The sequence below is a fragment of the Sorex araneus genome, assembly GCF_027595985.1.
Source record: "Sorex araneus isolate mSorAra2 chromosome X unlocalized genomic scaffold, mSorAra2.pri SUPER_X_unloc_8, whole genome shotgun sequence".
Lineage (NCBI taxonomy): Eukaryota > Metazoa > Chordata > Mammalia > Eulipotyphla > Soricidae > Sorex > Sorex araneus.
In genome coordinates, this window is record NW_026570968.1 from 1 (window position 1) to 20,000 (window position 20,000).

Consider the following 20,000-nt stretch of genomic DNA (forward strand, 5'->3'; position numbering starts at 1 on the left):
GCAACCCTGCGAATCTGTGGCCGGTTCCTGGAATTCGTGGCGGGCGCTCAGTAGACCTGGACGTACGTGGCCTTGGAGTCTGCGCCCAGCACGTTCCTGGCCATGCAGCGGTACAAGCCCGAGTCCCCGGGCGTGACGTGCTGCAGGGTGAGGGCGCCCTGCGGGTGCAGCAGCCTGTGGCCGAACAGCCGCGCCTGGACGCCGGCGGTCAGCCGCGCCCCGTCGGGCAGCTCCCAGGCCAGCTCGGCCCTGGGCAGCGCCACGGCCATGCAGGGCAGCTGCACGCTGGCGCCCGGGGGCGCGTGCACCACGGGGGCCGCCTGGCTGGTGATGCGCGGGGGGTACGCGATGACGATGACCGGGAAGCTGGTCACCGCCGGGCCGCCCCCGCCGCTGCCCGTGTCCGCGCGGCACACGTAGGTGCCCCGGTCGAAGACGGACGCGTCGCGCACGGTGAGGGTGCCGTTGTCGAGCGCCGAGATGCGGCCCTGGGTGTGGGGGCTGTCCAGAGTGAGCCCACCGGGCAGGGTCCAGGAGAAGCCGGGCTGCCCACCGCGGCCCTGCCCGTCAAGAGCGCCAGCACCGGTTCTCACCGTCCCGGTTGAGGGCCAACCCGCGTCGCCCGAGGTGTCCGGGCTCCCCTGCGCGCCGCAGTGCAGCCGGAGCGTTTCCCCGTGCGCGATGCTCACCACGTTGCGGTACTGGGGGCTGCGGGTGGGGCTGAGCCCCACCTTGAGGGCCACCCGCCTCTCAGCGTGGCCGGCCGCGTTGCGAGCCACGCAGCGGTAATCCCCGGCGTCGGCCGGCACCAGCCCGCTGATGTGGAGCCGCCCGTCCACACCCGCGTGGTAGAACCGGCTCAGCCGCTGCCCCGCGCGCAGCTCCGTGCCGTTGGGTAAGAGCCAGTGGCGGGTGGGCGGCGGGCGGCCGTGCGCCGAGCAGTTGAGGCTGATGGTGTGTCCGGCCAGCGCGGTGATGTCCTCGTGGCTGGGGTCACTGAAGGCGGGTTTCTGCGTCGCGTCCAGCACCGTCAGCTGCACCAGCATGCGGGCCTCGCCGCCCTCGTTGCGGCCGATGCAGGCCAGCTGCACCGCGTCGCTGGGCCGCGGGCTGCGGATGTCCAGGGTGCCGTTGCGGTGCACGGTGATGCGGTTCCCGTAGTAGGGCGCGGGCAGCACCACGCCCTCGGGGAAGGCCCAGAGCACGCGGGGCGGGGGCACGCCCTCGGCGCGGCAGTCGATGAGCTTGCGGCTGCCGCCCGTGGCCACCTCGCGCACCGTGGTGACGGCGTTGGGGTGGCCGTTGATGGTGGGCGGCCGCAGCTGCACGTGCAGCCACACCGTCTTGCGATCCTCGCCCGCCGCGTTGCGCACGACGCACGTGTAGTTCCCGCTGTCGGCGCGGCGCGCCTTGTGGATGAGCAGCGTGCCGCGCGCGTCGATGTGGTACTTGTCCGAGGACGCGGGGATGCGGCGGTGGCTCGGGGACAGCCAGGTCAGCAGCGGGGCCGGCTCGCCCTGCGCCTCGCAGGTGACCGCGGCCGCGTCCCCGTAGGGCACCCGCAGCACCGAGTAGGTCTTGTTGCGGATCGCGGCCGGCAGGCTCAGCAGCCGGACGCGCACCCGCATCTCGTCCCGGCCCGCCTGGTTCTCGGCGAAGCAGGTGTAGTCCCCCTCCTCGGCCGGGCCCACCTCGTTGAAGTAGAGCGTGCCGTTGTGGAACACCACGTAGCGTTTCGCCCGGCCGCTGCGGTCACCGCCACGGGGCTGGTCCCCCTGCATGGCCGAGTTCACCAGGCTGCCGTCGGGGAGTCCCCAGGAGATCTCCGGGTTTCGGGAGGCCGCTGGCCACGCAGTCCACGCGCAGGTCGGCCCCGAAGGGGACCTGGCGGTCGGCCTCGTCCCGTGGCGCGATCCTGGCGGGCTGCGTCAGCACCTGCACGCGCACGGCGGCGAAGTCGTCCCCGCCCGGGTTCCGGGGCCACGCAGAGGTAGTCGCCCGCGTCGCGCTCGGTCACCGAGGTGAGCAGGAGGGTGCCGTTGGTGAGCACTTTGGCGCGAGGCTCCGGGCTGGGGAAGGGGGGAGGTGAGAGGAGAGGGAAGCAGGGCGGTCAGTGCGTGCAGGGCAGGGGTTGTCTAGATGGAGGCTCCCCTCCGCCGCCCCTGTTTCTCCCACGGGCGGGCAGGACCCCAGGGTGCTAGAGCTGAGGGTCCCTTATCCCCGTGCTGCGAAGGAGAAGCGTCCCGAGGCCCATCTTTGTGGTGCTGGAGTCTCATGTGTCCTCAAGGGCTGACCTTGGCTCTCTGCACGTACCAGGCATGCTCTAAACGGGCTTTAGGTGCCACCTTCCCGTCCTCGTCCGGTCCCTTACACCCCACCCACAGTGCTCCCAAGGCTTTTGAAAAGCAAAGAAGAAGAAAAGAAGAAGAAGAAGAAGAAGAAGAAGAAGAAGAACAAGAACAAGAACAAGAAGAAGAAAAAGAAGGAGAAGAAGGAGAAGGAGAAGAAGAAGAAGAAGGAGAAGGAGGAGAAGAAGAAGGAGAAGGAAAAAGAGAAGAAGAAGGAAAAGGAGAAGAAGAAGAAGAAGGAGAAGAAGGAGGAGAAAGAGAAGGAGAAAGAGAAGGAGAAGAAGGAAAAGGCGAAGAAGAAAAGAAGAACAAGAAGAAAAGAAGAAGAAGAAGGAGAAGAAGAAGAAGAAGGAGAAGGAGAAGGAAAAAGAGAAGGAAAAAGAGAAGAAGAAGGAAAAGGAGAAGAAGAAGGAGGAGGAGGAGAAGAAGAAGGAGAAGGAGAAAGAGAAGGAGAAAGAGAAGGAGAAAGAGAAGGAAAAAGAGAAGGAGAAAGAGAAGGAGAAAGAGGAGAAGAAGAAAAGGCGAAGAAGAAAAGAAGAAGAAGAAGAAGGAAAAGAAGAAGAAGATGAAGAAGAAGGAGGAGAAGGAGAAGAAGAAGGAGAAGGAGGAGGAGGAGGAGGAGAAGGAGAAGGAGAAGAAGAAGAAGAAGAAGAAGAAGAAGAAGAAGAAGAAGAGGAGGAGGAGGAGGAAGAAGAGGAGTAGGATGAGGAAGGAGAAGGAAGAAGGAGAAGAGAAGGAGGAGAAGGAGGAGAAGAAGAAGAAGAAGAAGAAGGAGGAGGAGGAGAAAGAGGAGAAAGAGAAGGAGAAAGAGAAGGAAAAAGAGAAGGAGAAAGAGAAGGAAAAAGAGAAGGAGAAAGAGAAGGAGAAAGAGGAGAAGAAGGAAAAGGCGAAGAAGAAAAGAAGAAGAAGAAGAAGGAAAAGAAGAAGAAGATGAAGAAGAAGGAGGAGAAGGAGAAGAAGAAGGAGGAGGAGGAGGAGGAGAAGGAGAAGGAGAAGAAGAAGAAGAAGAAGAAGAAGAAGAGGAGGAGGGGGAAGAAGAGGAGTAGGAGGAGGAAGGAGAAGGAAGAAGGAGAAGAGAAGGAGGAGAAAGGAGGAGGAGGAGGAGAGAAGAAGAAGGAGAGGAGAACAGGAGGAGGAACAGGAGGAGGAGGAGGAAGAGGAAGAAGAAGAAGAAGAAGGAGAAGAAGAGGAAGAAGGAGAAGAAGAGGAAGAGGAGGAAGAAGAGGAGTAGGAGGAGGAAGGAGAAGGAAGAAGGAGAAGGAGGAGAGAGAAGAGAAGAAGAAGAAGAAGAAGAAGAAGAAGAAGAAGAAGAAGAAGAAGAAGAAAGAAGAAGAAGAAGAAGAAGAAGAAGAAGAAGGAGAAGAAGAAGAAGGAGAAGAAGAGGAGAAGGAGAAGGAGAAGGAGAAGGAGAAGGAGAAGAAGAAGACCTGCCATAGACCTGCCATAGAGGGGTGGAGGGGTGATGGGAGGGACCCTGGGGACCCTGGCTAGGGGAAATGTGCCCTGGTGGAGGGACGGGTGTTGGAGCCCTGTAGGACTGAAACCCGACCACGAACAGTTTTGTCGCTGTGTGTCTCAAGTGACCAATTACAAAATAAAAATCCGATGATGGGGAAGAAAGGGCATGGAACGCCGTTTCTTAGAAACCAAAGGACTCGGTGGGATGCTGCCTTGCAGCTCTGGGTTTGATCCCTGACACCATGCACGGTCCCCCCCTGCGCCTTTCAGGAGCAACGCCTGAGCTCAGAGCCAGGAGTAAGGCCTGAGCACCTTCCAGCAAGAGCCCTGGAACGCAACAATGTGACTGACGCTCTCACTCCAGTGCTCTGCCTTCCCTCCCCATGGAGGTGGCAGCTCCAAAAAGCAAGGCTTGGCCGGGAGTCAGAGAGGCATGTGGCCCCGTGCGCCCTACCTGCCCCGTGTGCAAGGAACTGCGGGTGCAGCTGTTCCAAACGGAAGAAAGAAGTGCGCTCTCCGGCGCCCAGGTACGGTGCGCGCGCTTCTTGTGCCAAGTGGTCCACCCAGAAGCGCGCTCTCCCGCACCCAGGTGCGCTATGCGCACGCGCTTGTGCCAAGTGTCCACTCACCTGTAGAAGGCGTCGGCTGTCTGCCTGGAGGGCAGCCGCCAGAGGATGCGCGGCCAGGGGTCCCCGGACGCGCTGCAGTGCAGGCGCAGCGTGGCCCCGTAGCGCACGTCGGTGCGCTTTGGGGAGGAGCTGGTGATGCTGTGCGTGGGCGGCCGCGCGCTCCACCTGCAGCCACGCCGTCCTGCGCGCGGTGCCCACCAGGTTGGCCGCCACGCACTCGTAGCGCCCGCTGTCCCGCGTGGCCAGGTGGCGGATGAAGAGGGTTGCCGTTGGGGAAGACGTAGAGGTGGCCGCGCACGAACTGCGAGGGGGCGCACGTGGGTGCCGTCGGGCAGGACCCAGCGCACGCTGGGCGGCGGGGCGGCCCGGCCGTGCAGTGGATGTGCAGGCTCCGGCCGGGGGCCACCGTGATGTTCTCCCACGCGTCCTGCTGGATGACCGGGGGCAGCGCGGCCACGTGCAGCCGGATGGCCAGGCTGTCCGCCCCGGCCGCGTTGCTGGCCACGCACCTGTACACACCGCGGTCGGAGAAGGCGGCGTCCCGGATGGACAGTGTGCGGTTCTCGTGCAGGGTGACCCTCCCGTCCACTCCAGGGACCGAGCGCCACGCGCGGCCATCGGGGAAGACCCAGGAGATGTGCGGGGCGGGCGTGCCCTGGGCCAGGCACTGCATGGACACGGAGTCCCCCAGGTGGACGGTCACGTCCTGCAGGCGCGAGGCCAGGATGTGGGGCTGCTGGGTGGCCACGGCCAGCTGGACGCTACGCTTGTCCACGCCGTGCAGGTTCTGGGCTGTGCAGGTGTACTGCCCGCGGTCCTGCGGCTGGGCCCCGCGGATGACCAGGGTGCCGTTCCTCAGCACCTCGAAGCGGCCACCCGCGTGCTGGGGGTGATCAGGGCACCTGGGAAGCAGAAAGGCACATGGGCGTCAGCACCCAAAGGTCCCCGGGGACCCTAGCGGGGTCCTGCCAGGCTGGGCGCACACACCCGTTTCCATTCCACCTCCAGGCCCACAACGGGTGGCAGGCTGGCCCTTGCACACACCAGGCAGTGGATCTGGGTCCCATGGCATGTTCTAGAAGGTGCCGGAAGTTTCCTCCGGGTGCCCGCCCTCTTGGGAGACAGATTTTTTTTTTTTTTTTTGCATTCTAATCCCCCCTCTGCTCTGACATGAGCATCAGGCCCAAAATTGGGCAGATGGGATGTGGAGGGGTGGGGAAGGAGGATGATTAGGCAGTGCCTAGAATGTTCTGGAAGGTGCTGGGAGTTTCTACATCACCACTCCCAGGTGCTCGCACTCTTGGGAGACAGATATTTTTGCATTCTAATCTCTCTCTGCTCTGACATGAACATCGGGCCCAAAATTGGGCAGATGGGATGTGGGCAGATTAGGCAGTGCATAGAATGTTCTGGAAAGTGCCGGGATTTTCCACATCACCCCCCACCACAAGTGCCCTCCCTTTGGGGAGACAGATCTCTTTTGCATTCTAACCCCCCCTCCGCTCTGACACGAACATCAAGCCCAAAATTGGGCTGATGGGATGTGGAGGGATGTACTAAGCAGTGCATGAAATGTTCTGGAGGGTGCTGGGAGTTTCTACATGATCACCCCCAGGTGCCCTCCCTCTTGGGAGACAGATACTTTTGCATTCTAACCCACCTCTGTTCTGACATGAACGTCAGGCCCAAAATTGGGCAGATGGGGTCTGGGGGGGATGCACCAGGCAATCAGTCTGGGTCCCATGGAATGTTCTGGAAGCTGCCGGGAGTTTTCACGTCCTCCCCCCATTCCCCCCCACCCGTGCTCTCCCTCTTGGGAGGGAAATCTTTTGCATTCTAACCTCCCTCCTACAAAATTGGGCTGGGGAGGGGCAGAGGATGCACCAGGCAGTCAGTCTAGGTCCCATAGAATTTTCTAGAAGCTGCTGGAAATTTCCCCCAGGTGCTGGCTCCCTTGGGAGACATATCTTTTTGCATTCTACTCCCACTCTGCTCTGAAATGAACATCAGGCCCCAAACTGCGCAGATGGGATTTGGGGGGATGTACCAGGCAGTCAGGCTGGGTCCCACGGAATGTTCTGGAAGCTGCCGGGAGCCTCTGAGTCATTCCCAGGTACCGTGCTTGTTGGGAGACAAAGCCTTTTTGCATCCCACCCTTCCTCCACCCTGACGAATGCACACGGCCCCAAATGGGGTGTGGGACATCCCTCCCATGCACGAGTCAGAAAGCCTTTGTTCTGAGGAATGTTCTGGAAGATGCCAGGAGCTTCCAGGTGCCCTTGGCTCTTTAGATATTTCAGACACAAATTCTCCTTTGCTGACTCTTCCTTGGTGTGAGGGTCGTGGTCCAGAGGTTGCAGTGTGAATGTGTGTGTATACATGTGTGTATGTGTATGTATGTGTGTGGTAGTGTGTGTGTGTATGTGTCTATGTGTGTGCCTGTGTGTGTCTGTTGGCCATGTGGAGAATCCCCCCAGTGTGCAGTTCCCTGTCGGACCATGCAGAGAATCCCTCCCAGCGTGCAGTTCCCTGTTGGCCATGTGGAGAATCCTCCCCAGTGTGCAGTTCCCTATTGGCCATGCAGAGAATCCCCCCTAGTGTGCAGTTCCCTGTTGGCCATGCAGAGAATCCCCCCCCCCCAGTGTGCAGTTCCCTGTTGGCCATGCAGAGAATCCCCCCCAGTGTGCAGTTCCCTGTTGGCCATGCAGAGAATCCCCCCCAGTGTGCAGTTCCCTATTGCCTATGCATAGAATCCCCCCAGTGTGCAGTTCCCTGTTGGCCATGCAGAGAACCCCCCTAGTGTGCAGTTCCTGCTGGCCATGTGGAAAATCCACACGCCCCACCCCGAGCGTGCAGTTCCCTGTTGGCCATGCAGAGAATCCCCCGCAGTGTGCAGTTCCCTGTTGGCCATGCAGAGAATACCCCCCAGCATGCAGTTCCCTGTTGGCCATGTGGAGAATCCCCCCCACACCCTGAGTGTGCAGTTCCCTGCTGGCCATGCAGAGAATCCCCCCCCAGTGTGCAGTTCCCTGTTGACCATGCAGAGAATCCCCCCAGCATGCAGTTCCCTGTTGGCCATGCAGAGAATCCCCCCAGCATGCAGTTCCCTTTTGGCCATGCAGAGAATCCCCCCCAGTGTGCAGTTCCCTTTTGGCCATGCAGAGAATCCCCCCAGTTCGCAGTTCCCTGTTGGCCATGTGGAGAATCCCCCTAGGGTTCAGTTCCTGTTGGCCATGTGGAGAATCCCAGCACCCCCGCCCCGAGTGTACAGTTCCCTTTTGGCCATGCAGAGAATCCCCCCAGCATACAGTTCCCTGTTGGCCATGTGGAGAATCTGCCACCACCCCCCCCCCCGCCCCAAGTGTGCAGTTCCCTGCTGGCTATGCAGAGAATCCTCCCCAGTGTGCAGTTCCCTGTTGGCCATATGGAGAATCCTCCCCAGTGTGCAGTTCCTTGTTGACCATGCAGAGAATCCCCCCCAGTGTGCAGTTCCCTGTTGGCCACGTGGAGAATGCATCCCCCCGCCCTGGAGTGTGCAGTTCCCTGTTGGCCATGCAGAGAATCCCCCCCCCAGTGTGCAGTTCCCTGTTGGCCATGCAGAGAATCCCCCCAGTGTGCAGTTCCTTGTTGGCCATGTGGAGAATTCCCCCCCCACCCTGAGTGTGCAGTTCCTTTTTGCCCATGCAGAGAATCCCCCAGCGTGCAGTTTCCTGCTGGCCATGCAGAGAATCTCCCCCAGTGTGCAGTTCACTGTTGGCCATGTGGAGAATCTCCCCAGTGTGCAGTTCCCTGCTGGCCATGCAGAGAATCCCCCCAGTGTGCAGTTCCCTGGGGGGCATGTGGAGAATGTCCCTCAGTGTGCAGTTCCCTGTTGGCCAGTGTCCTGGCGACCTTGCCAACCTCCTGTCTGCTCGTGGTTCCTTCCCTCACGGCCTTGTGCCTCTATGTGACCCCCTGCCCGCCCCCGACCCCCCAGCCCCAGCGACTCACCTGTGGACACCTTGGTCCAGGTCACCAGGGGCTCCGGCTTCCCCGTGGCCTGGCAGGGCAGGGCCACGTCCCCGTCGGCCGAGACGGACGCCGTGAGCGGGAACTTGGTGATGATCTGCGGTTTCTCCCCGGCCGCCCAGAATGGGGGGGAGGCAGGTGCTCCGGGGCCCGGGACTCGGAAGCCCCCTCTGGAGGGCTGGGCGGGGGGCAGCGGAGGGACGGACAGAGGCCCCCGGGGGGCCGGGCTCGGAGGCGGCTTCTGGAAGCGGGTGGCCGGGGGCTGGCTGGTGGTGGCCGCGGTTCTCCAGGGCGGTGCTGGGGGCCCCAAGTCCAGGTGGAAGACGGGCTGCCCGTGCGCTCTGTGGTGGACGCCGGGCCCGGGCCTCCTAGGGGCCAGGGTCGGGGTGCGAGAGGTGGCCGGGGTCGTGGCGGGCGTCCGGCGGAGGGATGGAACTGTGACGGCGGGGTTGCGGAGGGATGGAACTGTGATGACGGGGTTGGCGGGCCACGGGGGTCGCCGTGGGGACGGAGGCGCGGGGGAGCTGGCCAGGTCTGGCAGTTCGTTGTTGGGCTGAAACAGGACGCTGGTGCCCACCGTGGCCGAGCTAAACCCTCTCCCGGGGGTCTGCGTGCGGGTCGAGGGACCCCTCGGCGGCGGCAACCCGGGGATCCGGGGCGTGGGGAACCGTTTGTTGTCCGGCCACACCCAGGACGGGTACGAGGAGATTCTGGGCTTGCCGGTGACTGGGCGCCACGGAGGGAAGGGTCTGAGGGTCCCTCTGGGGAGGACGAGGCTGTACTCGCTGGGGCGCCCCGTGCCCGGGGGTCTCAGCGTGCCACTGTTCGGGGTGGCGGGGCTGGCCGGGGGTCCCTGTGGCGTCTCGGGGATGCCCTGCACAGCCGGCGTGTGGGTTTGTGTCTCTGCGGCATGGCTGGCTGTGCCGTGGGTTGCGGGGGCTCCCTGGGGCAGTGTCACTTGCATGCTGACCCGCGTGTCGTGGCTCCCCCGGTCCTCCTCTGGACGCCGTGTCCACACCTCCCTGTGCAGTGACGAGTGGGCAGTGGATGGGCCATCGGGAGGCAGCACAGACGCCGGCTGCCACGGTGGTGCCACGTCCACGGGGGGTCCCTGAGGATGGTGCACAGTTGGGGCAGTGCCCGGTTTCCACGAGGACCCAGTGGGGCCAGGGAGTGACCGACCGGGGGTGTCCGTGCTGGGTCCAGCCACCGGGGCAGTGGGGGATGCCGAGGTCACGGGTGCGATGACGTGGATGATGGGTGCAGAGTCAGAGCCCGGGACAAGGGGCTCCCAAGACGGGCGGACAGGGCTGTCCGTCTGCGCGGCAGTGGATGCAGTGAGCCTGGCCGCTTCTGGGGAGCTGGTGGGAGCGGAGTCGTCCTCCTGCGTGGACACTGGCACGGGGCTCGATGGAGTGGACGAGACGTCCGTCACGGTCCCTTCTTCTGCGACCAGTGCTGGGCGCCCGGTGGGGGCAGGCAGCAGGGGACTCAGCCCGGGGCTCTGGTTCCCGTCGGCCGGGGGTCCGGCTCCGTGCTGGACCAGGGCGGTGTGCGGGGGCTGCCCGAGGGACGGGGTCTGTGTCTGTGGCTGTACGAGCTCACCACTGGGCCACGTGCTGGCTGTGTTGTCCAGAGCGGGAAGCGTCCCCCCGGTCGTGGTTAAGGGGACGGTGGGAACTGTGTTCGGCGCCTGTGGTGGCGGCGGTGTTGTGGCGGAGGAAGTAGCAGGGGTCAGCGTCGTCGTCGTCGTGGTGGGGAACTGAGGCAGCGTGCCAGGGGGAGGCCTGGTTTTGGGTCTCCTGGTGGCTCTCGGGGTAGGGGCCGTGGCTGGCCACGTGGCGGAGGAGAAGAAAGAGGAAGAGGAGGAGGAGGAGGAGGGGAAGGAGGAGGAGGAGGAGGTGGGGAAGGAGGAGGAGGAGGAGGCGGGGAAGGAGGAGGAGGATGGGAAGGAGGAAGAGGAAGAGGAGGAGGGTGGGAAGGAAGGAGAGGAAGAGGAGGAGGAAGAGGATGGGAAGGAGGAAGAGGAAGAGGAAGAGGAGGAGGAGGAGGGGAAGGAGGAAGAGGAGGAGGAAGAAGGGTGGAAGGAGGAAGAGGATGGGAAGGAGGAGGAGAAGAAGGAAGAAGAAGAGGAATAGGAGGAGGCAGAGGGGGAGGGGAAGGAGAAAGAGGCAGGGGAGGAGGAAGAGGAATCAGAGGGGGAGGAGGAGGAGGGGGAGGCGTGCATGGGGGGCTCTCGGCCCTTGGGGGGCCGCCTTCCGTGCTTCCTTCGTGCCTTCCCCCTGCTGCTGTGCTCCGTGGGTCGCTGCGAGACCCTCTCTGTGGTGGGCGAAGCCCTCGGCCCCCCGTGCTCCACCGCACGTGGGGTCTCGGCAGGAGTCCCGGGGAGCCGGCTGGGCACCGTGTGGGGGGCCGCGGTGGTCTTCAGGGCGAGCGTGGGGGCGGCCGGGGGCGGTGGCGGTTTGTGCTGGGCTCGAGCCCGCTGGCCATGCTGCCTCCTCCGCCCGCCACCGCCGCCCTGGGTCTTTCTCCGAGGCGGGAGGCCGGGGGGCGCCTCTGGGCGGCGGCTGGGGGCCGGCTCTGTGCCCACCGGGCTGGCTTCCGTCCCTGCCTCAGTTTCCCTTGGCGTCTCTGGGGCGTGTGTCTGACGTACCGTGGGCAGCGCCTCCTGCGTCAGAGGGGCGCGGTGCGTCCCTGCCTCAGTTTCCCTCGGCGTCTCTGGGGTGTGCGGCGGCGGGCGTGCCGTGGGCAGCGCCTCCTGCGTCAGAGGGGCACGGTGCGTCCCTGCCTCAGTTTCCCTCGGCATCTCTGGGGCGTGCGTCTGACGTACCGTGGGCAGCGCCTCCTGCGTCAGAGGGGCGCGGTGCGTCCCTGCCGAGGGCTGCGTCGTGCCAGCTGCTGTGTCCAGCTCCCCCCGGGGCTCCGACGTCCAGGAGGACCCGCGCGCCCGTGGCCCAGGGGACGGCGAGGCGCGGGCGTGTGCGTCCTGCGGGCGGCCTGAGCTCTCCCGGCTGGACGCGGCGTCCGTGGGCGGTGGGTAGCTGGGCGGCTCCGCAGGGCTCTCAGCCAAGGGCGCGGCCAGCAGGGGGGACTCGGCCGTGCCCTGCAGTGGCGGGGCTGGGGGCTCGGAGCTGGACTGGACGGCGCCGGGCGGAGTCCAGCCCTCGGGGGGGCCGGCGCTGGTCGTGCGTGTCCACGCCGTCCGGGGTGCGGGCGGGAAGGGGAGGAGGGGAGGAGCGGGAGGTGCCCGTGTCCTCCTCTGCGTCCTGAGCGCGGGCCCTGGGCGCAGTGACCAGCAGTCCCGGGGTTGTGCTCTCCACGGGTTCCCGGTCCCACATGGACGCGCCCGTCCCGGACATGTCCACCTCCTCCTCCTCCTCCTCCTCCTCCTCTTCCTCTTCCTCTTCCTCCTCCTCCTCCTCCTCGGCCCCCTCTGCCGACGACTCCACGGGGCCACTCGTACCCGGCGCCGCCTCCTGCGTGGTGGGCGTGGCGGGCACCGTGGCGGGGAGCTGGGTGCCCCTGGGGGCCGTGCGTCCCCGTACCCGGGCCAGGATGTCGGCCCACTGCTGCGGGTGGATGGACTTGCTGGCCATGCTGCTCCGGCGCCGCGACTCGAACCCGCGGCGGCCCTCGGCCCCGTGGCTGTCGTCTGCCTCCTTGGCCCACGGCTTCATCTTCCGGCGCCCCTTCCTGGCGGCGGGCAGCCGGGCCTCGTCCTTGGCGTGCAGGAACAGCTCCTGGTCGTGGGCGTGCAGCAGGGTCCCCCCGGAGGGCAGCGGGTCCTCCGGGCTCAGCCCCGAGCCTCCGTCATCGTCCGGCTGCAGCAGCAGCGGTGGTGGTTGCAGTGACTCTGCTCGTGTCCTGCCGCCGGCCGGGCGTCGGCCCCTCTTGGAGGCCCTCCTGGAGGAAGAGGAGGCGGTGGACGAAGGTCCCGGGCGGCCGACAACGACTTCCACGGTCATTCGGTCTGTCCCCTGCGTGTTGACGGCCAGACACGTGTAGGAGCCGGCGTCGGAGGGTTGCAGGTCCGGTATGATCAAGGCGCCGTGTGCGTCCACGAAGGCCCGGGAGGTGTTGGCTTCGTGCTGCACCGTGAGCCCGCGGGGCAGCACCCAGCTGAGCCTGGCGTCCGGCACGGCGGCCGGGGCCCCGCAGGGCAGCGTGAGGGGCTCCCCGCGCGGCTTGTGGAGTTTCCTGCCGGGCCGGGCTTTTACTGGCTGCACCACGACCCGTTGCACCAGCTGGTCCGTGTCGCCCTGCACCTGTGCCACGCAGCGGTAGAGGCCGGAGTCGGTTGCCCGCGCCTCCCGGATGTGCAGCCACCCGCTGGCGAGGACGGAAAAGCGGCCGGCCGGGTCCTCGTACGGTGCCTTCAGCTCGGAGCCGTCCGGGAGCCGCCAGGACACAGCTGGGGTCTCCGACGCCTTCACGGGGCAGCTCAGCTGGCACGAGGCACCTTCCGCGACGGCGTGCGCTGTGCTGCCCGGCTCGATCATCACCCAGCTGTGGCCGCGCCCCTGCGGCCGGGCATCCTTGGTGGGCACCGTGAGCACCAGCGGCGAGGAGTACTCCAGGAGCACCCGGCTGGCTGAGCTCTGCCGGCGGTCGAGACGCAGGTGCATCTGGGGCTGCAGGATCCACGCGGGCTCGGCCACGGCGTGGGCCCGGACGCCCGTGTAGTAGAGGGCGTCGGCGTCGGCGGCGTCCTGCAGGTACAGTGCACCCTCCCGGTGCAACCGCACGGGGACCTCGCTGTAGTAAGCGATCAGCCGCCAGAGCTGCTCGTATTTTTCCCGCGTCATGGCGCACTGCAGCCCCATGGCCGCGGTGGCGTTGACCTCCAGCTCGGCCGCCTCCGTCTGGTTCAGCTGGACGCGCTCCAGCCGCGGGGGCCGCCGGACGCTGCAGGCCAGCTGCACTGTGTTCCCGTGGGCGTCGCTCATGTTCAACGCGACGCTCCAGCTCGGAGACGGGGGGAAGGCGGCGTCTTCTTCCTCCTGGTCCTCCTCGTCCGCATCCGTGTCCTCCTCCGGGTCCTCGTCCCGGGTGCGGTTGAGCCTCAGCAGGGATTCGATGCGGGGCTTGAGGCAGCTCAGCGCGGAGAGCTTCTGCAGTTCCTGGGCCCGCAGTGCCCGGGGGCTGGAGCAGGCGGGACACAGCTGGCCGCCCTCGAAGGCCTTGTCCTTCTTGCATTTGAGGACCCCTGCAGGGGACAGAAGCCAAGGCGGGGGTCCATGAGTGCGGGGGCCCCGGGGAGGGGTGGGAATTGTCACCCTTGCCATTGTCCCTCCTTCATCCCCCAGCTCCCTCCCTCCCTTCTTCCTCCGTCCTGCACCTGCCCCTTGGGCAAACCCAGAGCTGAGACATCAGTGATGTCCCCAGATGAGGATGTAGACCTGATGACCTGGCTTTGCAGCAGCATTTCATTAGAGAGAGAGAGAAAGAGAGAGACAGAAAGAAAGACAGAGAGAAAGAGAGAAAGAAAGAGAGAGAAAGAGAGATAGAGAAAGAGACAGAGAAAGGAAGAGAGAGAAAGACAGAAAGAGAGAAAGAGAAAGAAAGAGAGAGAAAGAAAGAGAGAAAGAGAAATAGAGAAAGAAAGAGATAGAGAAAGAGAGAGACAGAAAGAGAGAGAAAGAAAGAAAAAGAGAGATAGAGAAAGAAAGAGAGAAAGAGAGACAGAAAGAGAGAGAAAGAAAGAGAGATAGAGAAAGAGAGAGAGAAAGAAAGAGAGATAAAGAGAGAGACAAAGAGAGACAGAAAGAGAGAAAGAGAAAGAGACATAGAGAAAGAAAGAGAATGAGGAAGAGAGATAAAGAGAGAAAGAGAGAGAGAAAGAAGAAAGAGGGAGAAAGAAGGAGAGAAAGATAGAGAAAGAGATAGAGAAAGAAAGAGAGAGAAAGAAAAAGAGAGAGAACGAGAGAAATAAAGAGAGAGACAGAAAGAGAGAGAGAAAGAAAGAAAAAAGAGATAGAAAGAGAGAGAAAGAGAGAGACAGAAAGAGAGAGAAAGAGAAAGAAAGAAAGAGAGAGATAAAGAGAGCAAGAGAGACTCTCAGGGCCAGAGAGCTGGTCTTAGCGGGCAGGGCTCACATTTTCACGCATCGAACCCGGGTTTTATTTCTGGCCCCACCTGGGGGCACCGAGGTCCAGCAGAGCAAGAGTCCGGAGGAAGCCCCGAGCCCTGCCAGGTGTGGCTCTAAGAACCACAAAGTGTTTTGAGAAGCCCATCATCATCATCATCATCACTGTCACACTCTCGCACTGTCGTCCCGTTGCTCATCAATGGGCTCGAGCGGGCGCCAGTCACGTCTCCACGGTGAGACTTGTCGTGACTGTGTTTGGCATCTCGAAGACGCCACGGGGAGCTTGCCAGGCTCTGCCGTGTGGGCGGGAGACTCTCGGGAGCTTGCCAGGCTCTCCGAGAGGGATGGAGGAATCGAACCTGGGTCGGCCACGTGCAAGGCAAATGCCCTCCCCGCTGTGCTAAAAAAATAATAACACGTGGAGCACAGGAAGGAGTATACAGCAGGTCAGAAGGTGAGTGGCCTTGCGACGCACTTTGTCCTGGGTCCGTCCGTGGCAGCTGGCAGAGTCCCCCAAACATGTCCAGGAGTGACCCCTGAGGGGCAGCGGACACCGACCTTCCCCATGTACTGAGGACTTGTGAAAGGCACTGGATACACACACCCAGGAATACACAGATCCACACACAGACACACGCCGTCTAGAGGAACATGTTTTCACATACACTGATATAAGCCCTGCGCACACACATGCACGCCTTCACATGCACACAGACACATCTGTGTTTATGCACACGCAGAGAAGCGTGATGCATGAGCACACATGTACACCAGAGACCTGTACATGTACATACATGCATACGTCTATACAAGGCACATACATGCATGCATATACATAGGCAACCCACGTGTGCATGGATACACATGCTTGCATTTATGTGCATAGTTATGCACACGTGAACAAACACACAAGCAGATACATACATGCTTGCTTATACACATAGGCACTTATATGGACACATACAGAGACAGGAATGAATATGCATGCATGCTCACACACACAGGAACACATGAGGACATGTGTGCACATACTCATGCTTATACCCAGAGACACACATGAATGCACAGGGCACATGTGTGGACATATGTACAAATCCTTATAAATACACACATATGCATGGGCACCTAGGCAGGCAATGTCTGCACATGCACAGACATACATGCACACATGTGCATACAGGCGCAAAGACATATATGCAAAGACACACCCATTCAGACACGTACACACATGCATACTTATACAAGCATGCACAGAGCACACATGCTTGTACATTTGTATACACATGCATGCACATACATACTTTAACAAACAGAACCCCATGTGTTCACGGGACACGTGTGCAGACATATGTGTGCACTCACGAGCATACATATAAACACATCCATTTGCAGGGCATACAGGAGACACGTGCACGCAGGTATCGCTACATAGGCTCATACACATACATGGAAACATACAGAAACACATTCACCAACATGTTCCTGCCCCCTGACACATACATGCGGACACATGAGGTGTTTGCAGGAACAGATATTTTGACGCCATGCATGGCTGTCCAAGCATGCACACACACATGCAGACACAGTGCTAGCTGGGTGCTCTGTAGAGATTATTTTTTGTTTTGAGGTCCCACCCGGCGATGCTCAGGGCTGACTCCTGGCTCTGTGCTCAGGAATGACTCCTGGCGGTGCTCGGGGGACCCTTTGGGATGCTGGGAATCGAACCCGGGTTGGCTGCGTGCCAGGCAAACGCCCTCCCTGCTGTGCTATCGCTCCGGCCCTTCTGTGGAGACTTCTGATGGGTCTATGTGGAGGGCGCCTCTTGGCTACCACTGGTGCAGTTTCAGCCCCAGTCTGTAAATCGCTGGGTTTCCCGTGCCCCTGGCACGTGGCTGGGTTTTCAGCACCCCTTGGCACGTGGCTGAGTTCCTAGCACCCCTTGGCTCATGGCTGGGCCTCTGGCCCCCAATCCTTTGCACAAGTGTGGGTTTCTAGCCCTACTCTGTCAATGACTGAGTTTTTAGCGCTCCCTGGCCACGCGGCTGGGTTCTAGTGTTCCCTGGCCATGTGGCTGGGTTCTAGTGTTCTCTGGTTCTAGCGCTCCCTGGCCACGTGTCTGGGTTCTAGAGCTACCTGGCCACGTGGCTGGGTTCTAGCGCTCCCTGGCCACGTGTCTGAGTTCTAGCGCTCCCCAGCCACGTGTCTGGGTTCTAGTGCTCCCTGGCCATGTGTCTGGGTTCTAGAGCTACCTGGCCACGTGGCTGGGTTCTAGCGCTCCCCAGCCACGTGTCTGAGTTCTAGCGCTCCCCAGCCACGTGGCTGGGTTCTAGCACTCCCTGGCCACATGGCTGGGTTCTAGCGCTCCCTGGCCACGTGTCTGGGTTCTAGCACTCCCTGGCCACATGGCTGGGTTTTAGTGCTATCTGGTTCTAGTACTCCCCGGCCATGTGGCTGGGTTAGCGCTCCCTGGCCACGTGGCTAAGTTCTAGCGCTCCCTGGCCACGTGACTGGGTTCTAGCACTCCCTGGCCATGTGTCTGGGTTCTAGCGCTTCCTGGCCACATGGCTGGGTTCTACTGCTCCTTGGCCACGTGGTTGGGTTCTAGTGCTCTCTGGTTCTAGTGCTTCCCCAGCCACGTGGCTGGGTTCTAGTGCTCCCCGGCCACGTGGCTGGGTTCTAGTGCTCTCTGGTGCTAGTGCTCCCCAGCCGTGTGGCTGGGTTCTAGCGCTCCCTGGCCACGTGGCTGGGTTCTAGAGCTCCCCAGCCACACGGCTGGGTTCTAGTGCTCCCTGGCCACATGGCTGGGTTCTACTGCTCCCTGGCCTTGCAACTGGGTTCTAGTGCCCCCCGGCCACGTGGCTGGGTTCTAGAGCTCCCCGGCCAAGTGGCTGGGTTCTAGCGTTCCCCGACCACGTGTCTGAGTTCTAGCGCTCCCTGGCCACGTGTCTGAGTTCTAGCGCTCCCTGGCCACACGGCTGGGTTCTAGCTCTCCCCGGCCACGTGGCTGGGTTCTAGGGCTCCCCGGCCACGCGGCTGGGGGTCCTTCCCCGCCTCACCTTTGGCCTTGGCGGCCCACTGCAGCAGCCAGTGCAGGCGGCAGTCGCAGGCCCAGGGGTTGGTGTGCAGGTAGAGGTTCTCGAGCAGGGGCGCGCCCTCCAGCACGGCCCGCGGCAGCGCGGCCAGCAGGTTCTCGGCCAGGTAGAGGTGCCGGACGGTGGAGAGCGGGAAGTGCCCCAGGAGGGAGAAGGTGGCGAAGGTGCCGGGGTGCAGCTGCTGCAGCCGGTTGCCCTCCAGGTGCAGCAGACGCAGGGCGGTGAGGCCGGCGAAGGCGTGCGGCTCGATGAACTCGATCTGGTTGTGGTCCAGGTGCAGCCGCAGGAGGCTCCACAGCCCCCGCAGCGTCTGCGCCGAGACCACCCGCAGCTTGTTGTAGCTGAACTTGAACACCTGCCGGCAGACGGGCATGGCTGGGCTGGGGGCGGGCTGGGGGTGACCGGCACGGGTGGGTCTGCGTGTCTAAGCATGTGTCTGCGTGTGTGTTCTGTACATGCGTGTGGAAGTATGCATGTGTGGATGTATGTGTGTGTGTCTCTGCTTATGTGTCTCTGTTCTGTGTGCCGAGAGGTGCATGGATGTATGCATGTGTGGATACATGTATGCGTATGTGTATTATCTGCATGTGCGCCCATGCATTGAAAAAAATTTATCACGCATATGTCCACACGTGTGCCCTGTGCACTCAGCATGGATGTGTCTGCATGTCTATGTATGTGTCTGTATGTGTGATCTGTACATGTGTGTAAGTATGCATGCATGGATGTATGTGTGTGTGTCTTTGCCTATGTGTCTCTGTCCTGTGTGCCTAGGGATGCCTGGATATATGCATGTCTGGATCCATGTATGTGTATACGTGTTATCTGCATGTGTGCCCATGCATTTAAAAAATTTATCACGCATACATCCACACATGTACCCTGTGCACTCGGCATGGGTGTGTCTGCATGTCTATGTATGTGTCTGCACGTGTGTTCTGTACATACATGTGTAAGTATGCATGCGTGTATGTATGTGTGTTTCTGCCTATGTGTCTCTGCCCCTATGTGCCTAGGGATGCCTGAATGTATGCATGGCATGTATGGATCCATGTATGTGCATACATGATGTCTGCATACATGCCCATGCATTTAAAAATATTTGTCACACATATGTCCACACGTGTGCCCTGTGCACTCAACATGGGTGTGTCTGCATGTCTAAGTATGTGTCTGCATGCATGTGTGCTCTGTATATGCGTGTATAAGTATGCATATGTGTATGTATGTGTGTCTCTGCCTATGTGTCTCTGCCCCTGTGTGCCTAGGGATGCATGGATGTATGCATGTGTGGATCCATGTATGTGTATATGTATTGTCTGCATGTGTGCCAATGCCTTTAGAAAATTTATCATGCATATGTCCACACGGGTGCCCTGTGCATGCATGCATGTGCGTCTGTGTGTAGAAGGTGCAGCACCGGGGGCCACGGATGTGAGGGGAGAGGAACAGGTGAGCATGGCGTGTGGGTCCCGTAGCGAGCAGAGGCAGATCCAGACAGGCTGTGACCGTGGCCCCTGCAAGCTGAGGGGGGCCCCTCGATCGGGAAATGCTCCCCGGGAAGGGGGCGGAGACTCCAGGGAAAGGAAGTAGCACTCGGGCACGGGAGAACCCGGGTTCGACCTCGCAGAGCCAGTGGACCTCAGGCTGCAGAGAGTGGGCCCCGTACGAGGCATGAGTCGCACTTTATAAATATCTGTGTGTGCGTGCGTGTGTGTGTGTGTGTAGGTGTGGAGAAACTCAGGGTGTGTATGTCTGTGTGTATGTGTGTAGGAACTCAGGGTGTGTGTGTGTGTGTGTAGGTGTGGAGAAACTCAGGGTGTGTATGTCTGTGTGTATGTGTGTAGGAGCTCAGGGTGTGTGTGTGTGTGTGTGTGTGTAGGTGTTTGAAACTCAGGGTGTGTCTGTATGTGCAGGTGTGGGTGGAGCTTATGGTATGTGTGTGTGTGTGTAGGTAGTTGAAGCTCAGGGTGTGTGTGTGTGTATCTGTGAAGGACATCAGTTTGTGTGTAGGAACTTAGGGGATGTGTGTATGTGTCGGTGTTTGGAGCTCAGGTTGTGTGTGTAGGTGTGTAGTAGCTCAGGCTGTGTGTGTATGTGTGAAGGATCTCAGGTTGTGTGCATGTGTAGGTGTGTAGGAGCTTAGGGGATGTGTGTATGTGTAGGTGTTTGGAGCTCAGGTTGTGTGTGTAGGTGTGTAGGAGCTCAGGCTGTGTGTGTGTGTAGGTGTGAAGGATCTCAGGTTGTGTATATGTGTAGGTGTGTAGGAGCTTAGGGGATGTGTGTATGTGTAGGTGTTTGGAGCTCAGGTTGTGTGTGTGTAAGTGTGTAGGAGCACAGGGCATGTGAGTTTAGGTGTTTGGAGTTCAGGTTGTGT

At 61.2% G+C, this 20,000-nt stretch overlaps 1 protein-coding gene across 1 annotated transcript in view; it reads right to left on the minus strand.

The window, feature by feature from the left end:
- Positions 1-47: 47 nt before the first annotated feature.
- The window catches only part of MXRA5 (matrix remodeling associated 5), a 44,143-nt gene continuing 24,190 nt past the window's right edge, over positions 48-20,000 (minus strand). The window contains 14 exon segments of the mRNA XM_055123631.1: positions 48-560; positions 648-1,832; positions 1,834-1,977; positions 1,979-2,069; positions 4,436-4,572; positions 4,574-4,699; positions 4,701-4,745; positions 4,747-4,802; positions 4,805-5,308; positions 5,311-5,337; positions 8,426-10,066; positions 10,805-11,722; positions 11,907-13,649; positions 17,588-17,978. Coding sequence (XP_054979606.1) covers positions 48-560; positions 648-1,832; positions 1,834-1,977; positions 1,979-2,069; positions 4,436-4,572; positions 4,574-4,699; positions 4,701-4,745; positions 4,747-4,802; positions 4,805-5,308; positions 5,311-5,337; positions 8,426-10,066; positions 10,805-11,722; positions 11,907-13,649; positions 17,588-17,978 — 7,521 coding nt within the window.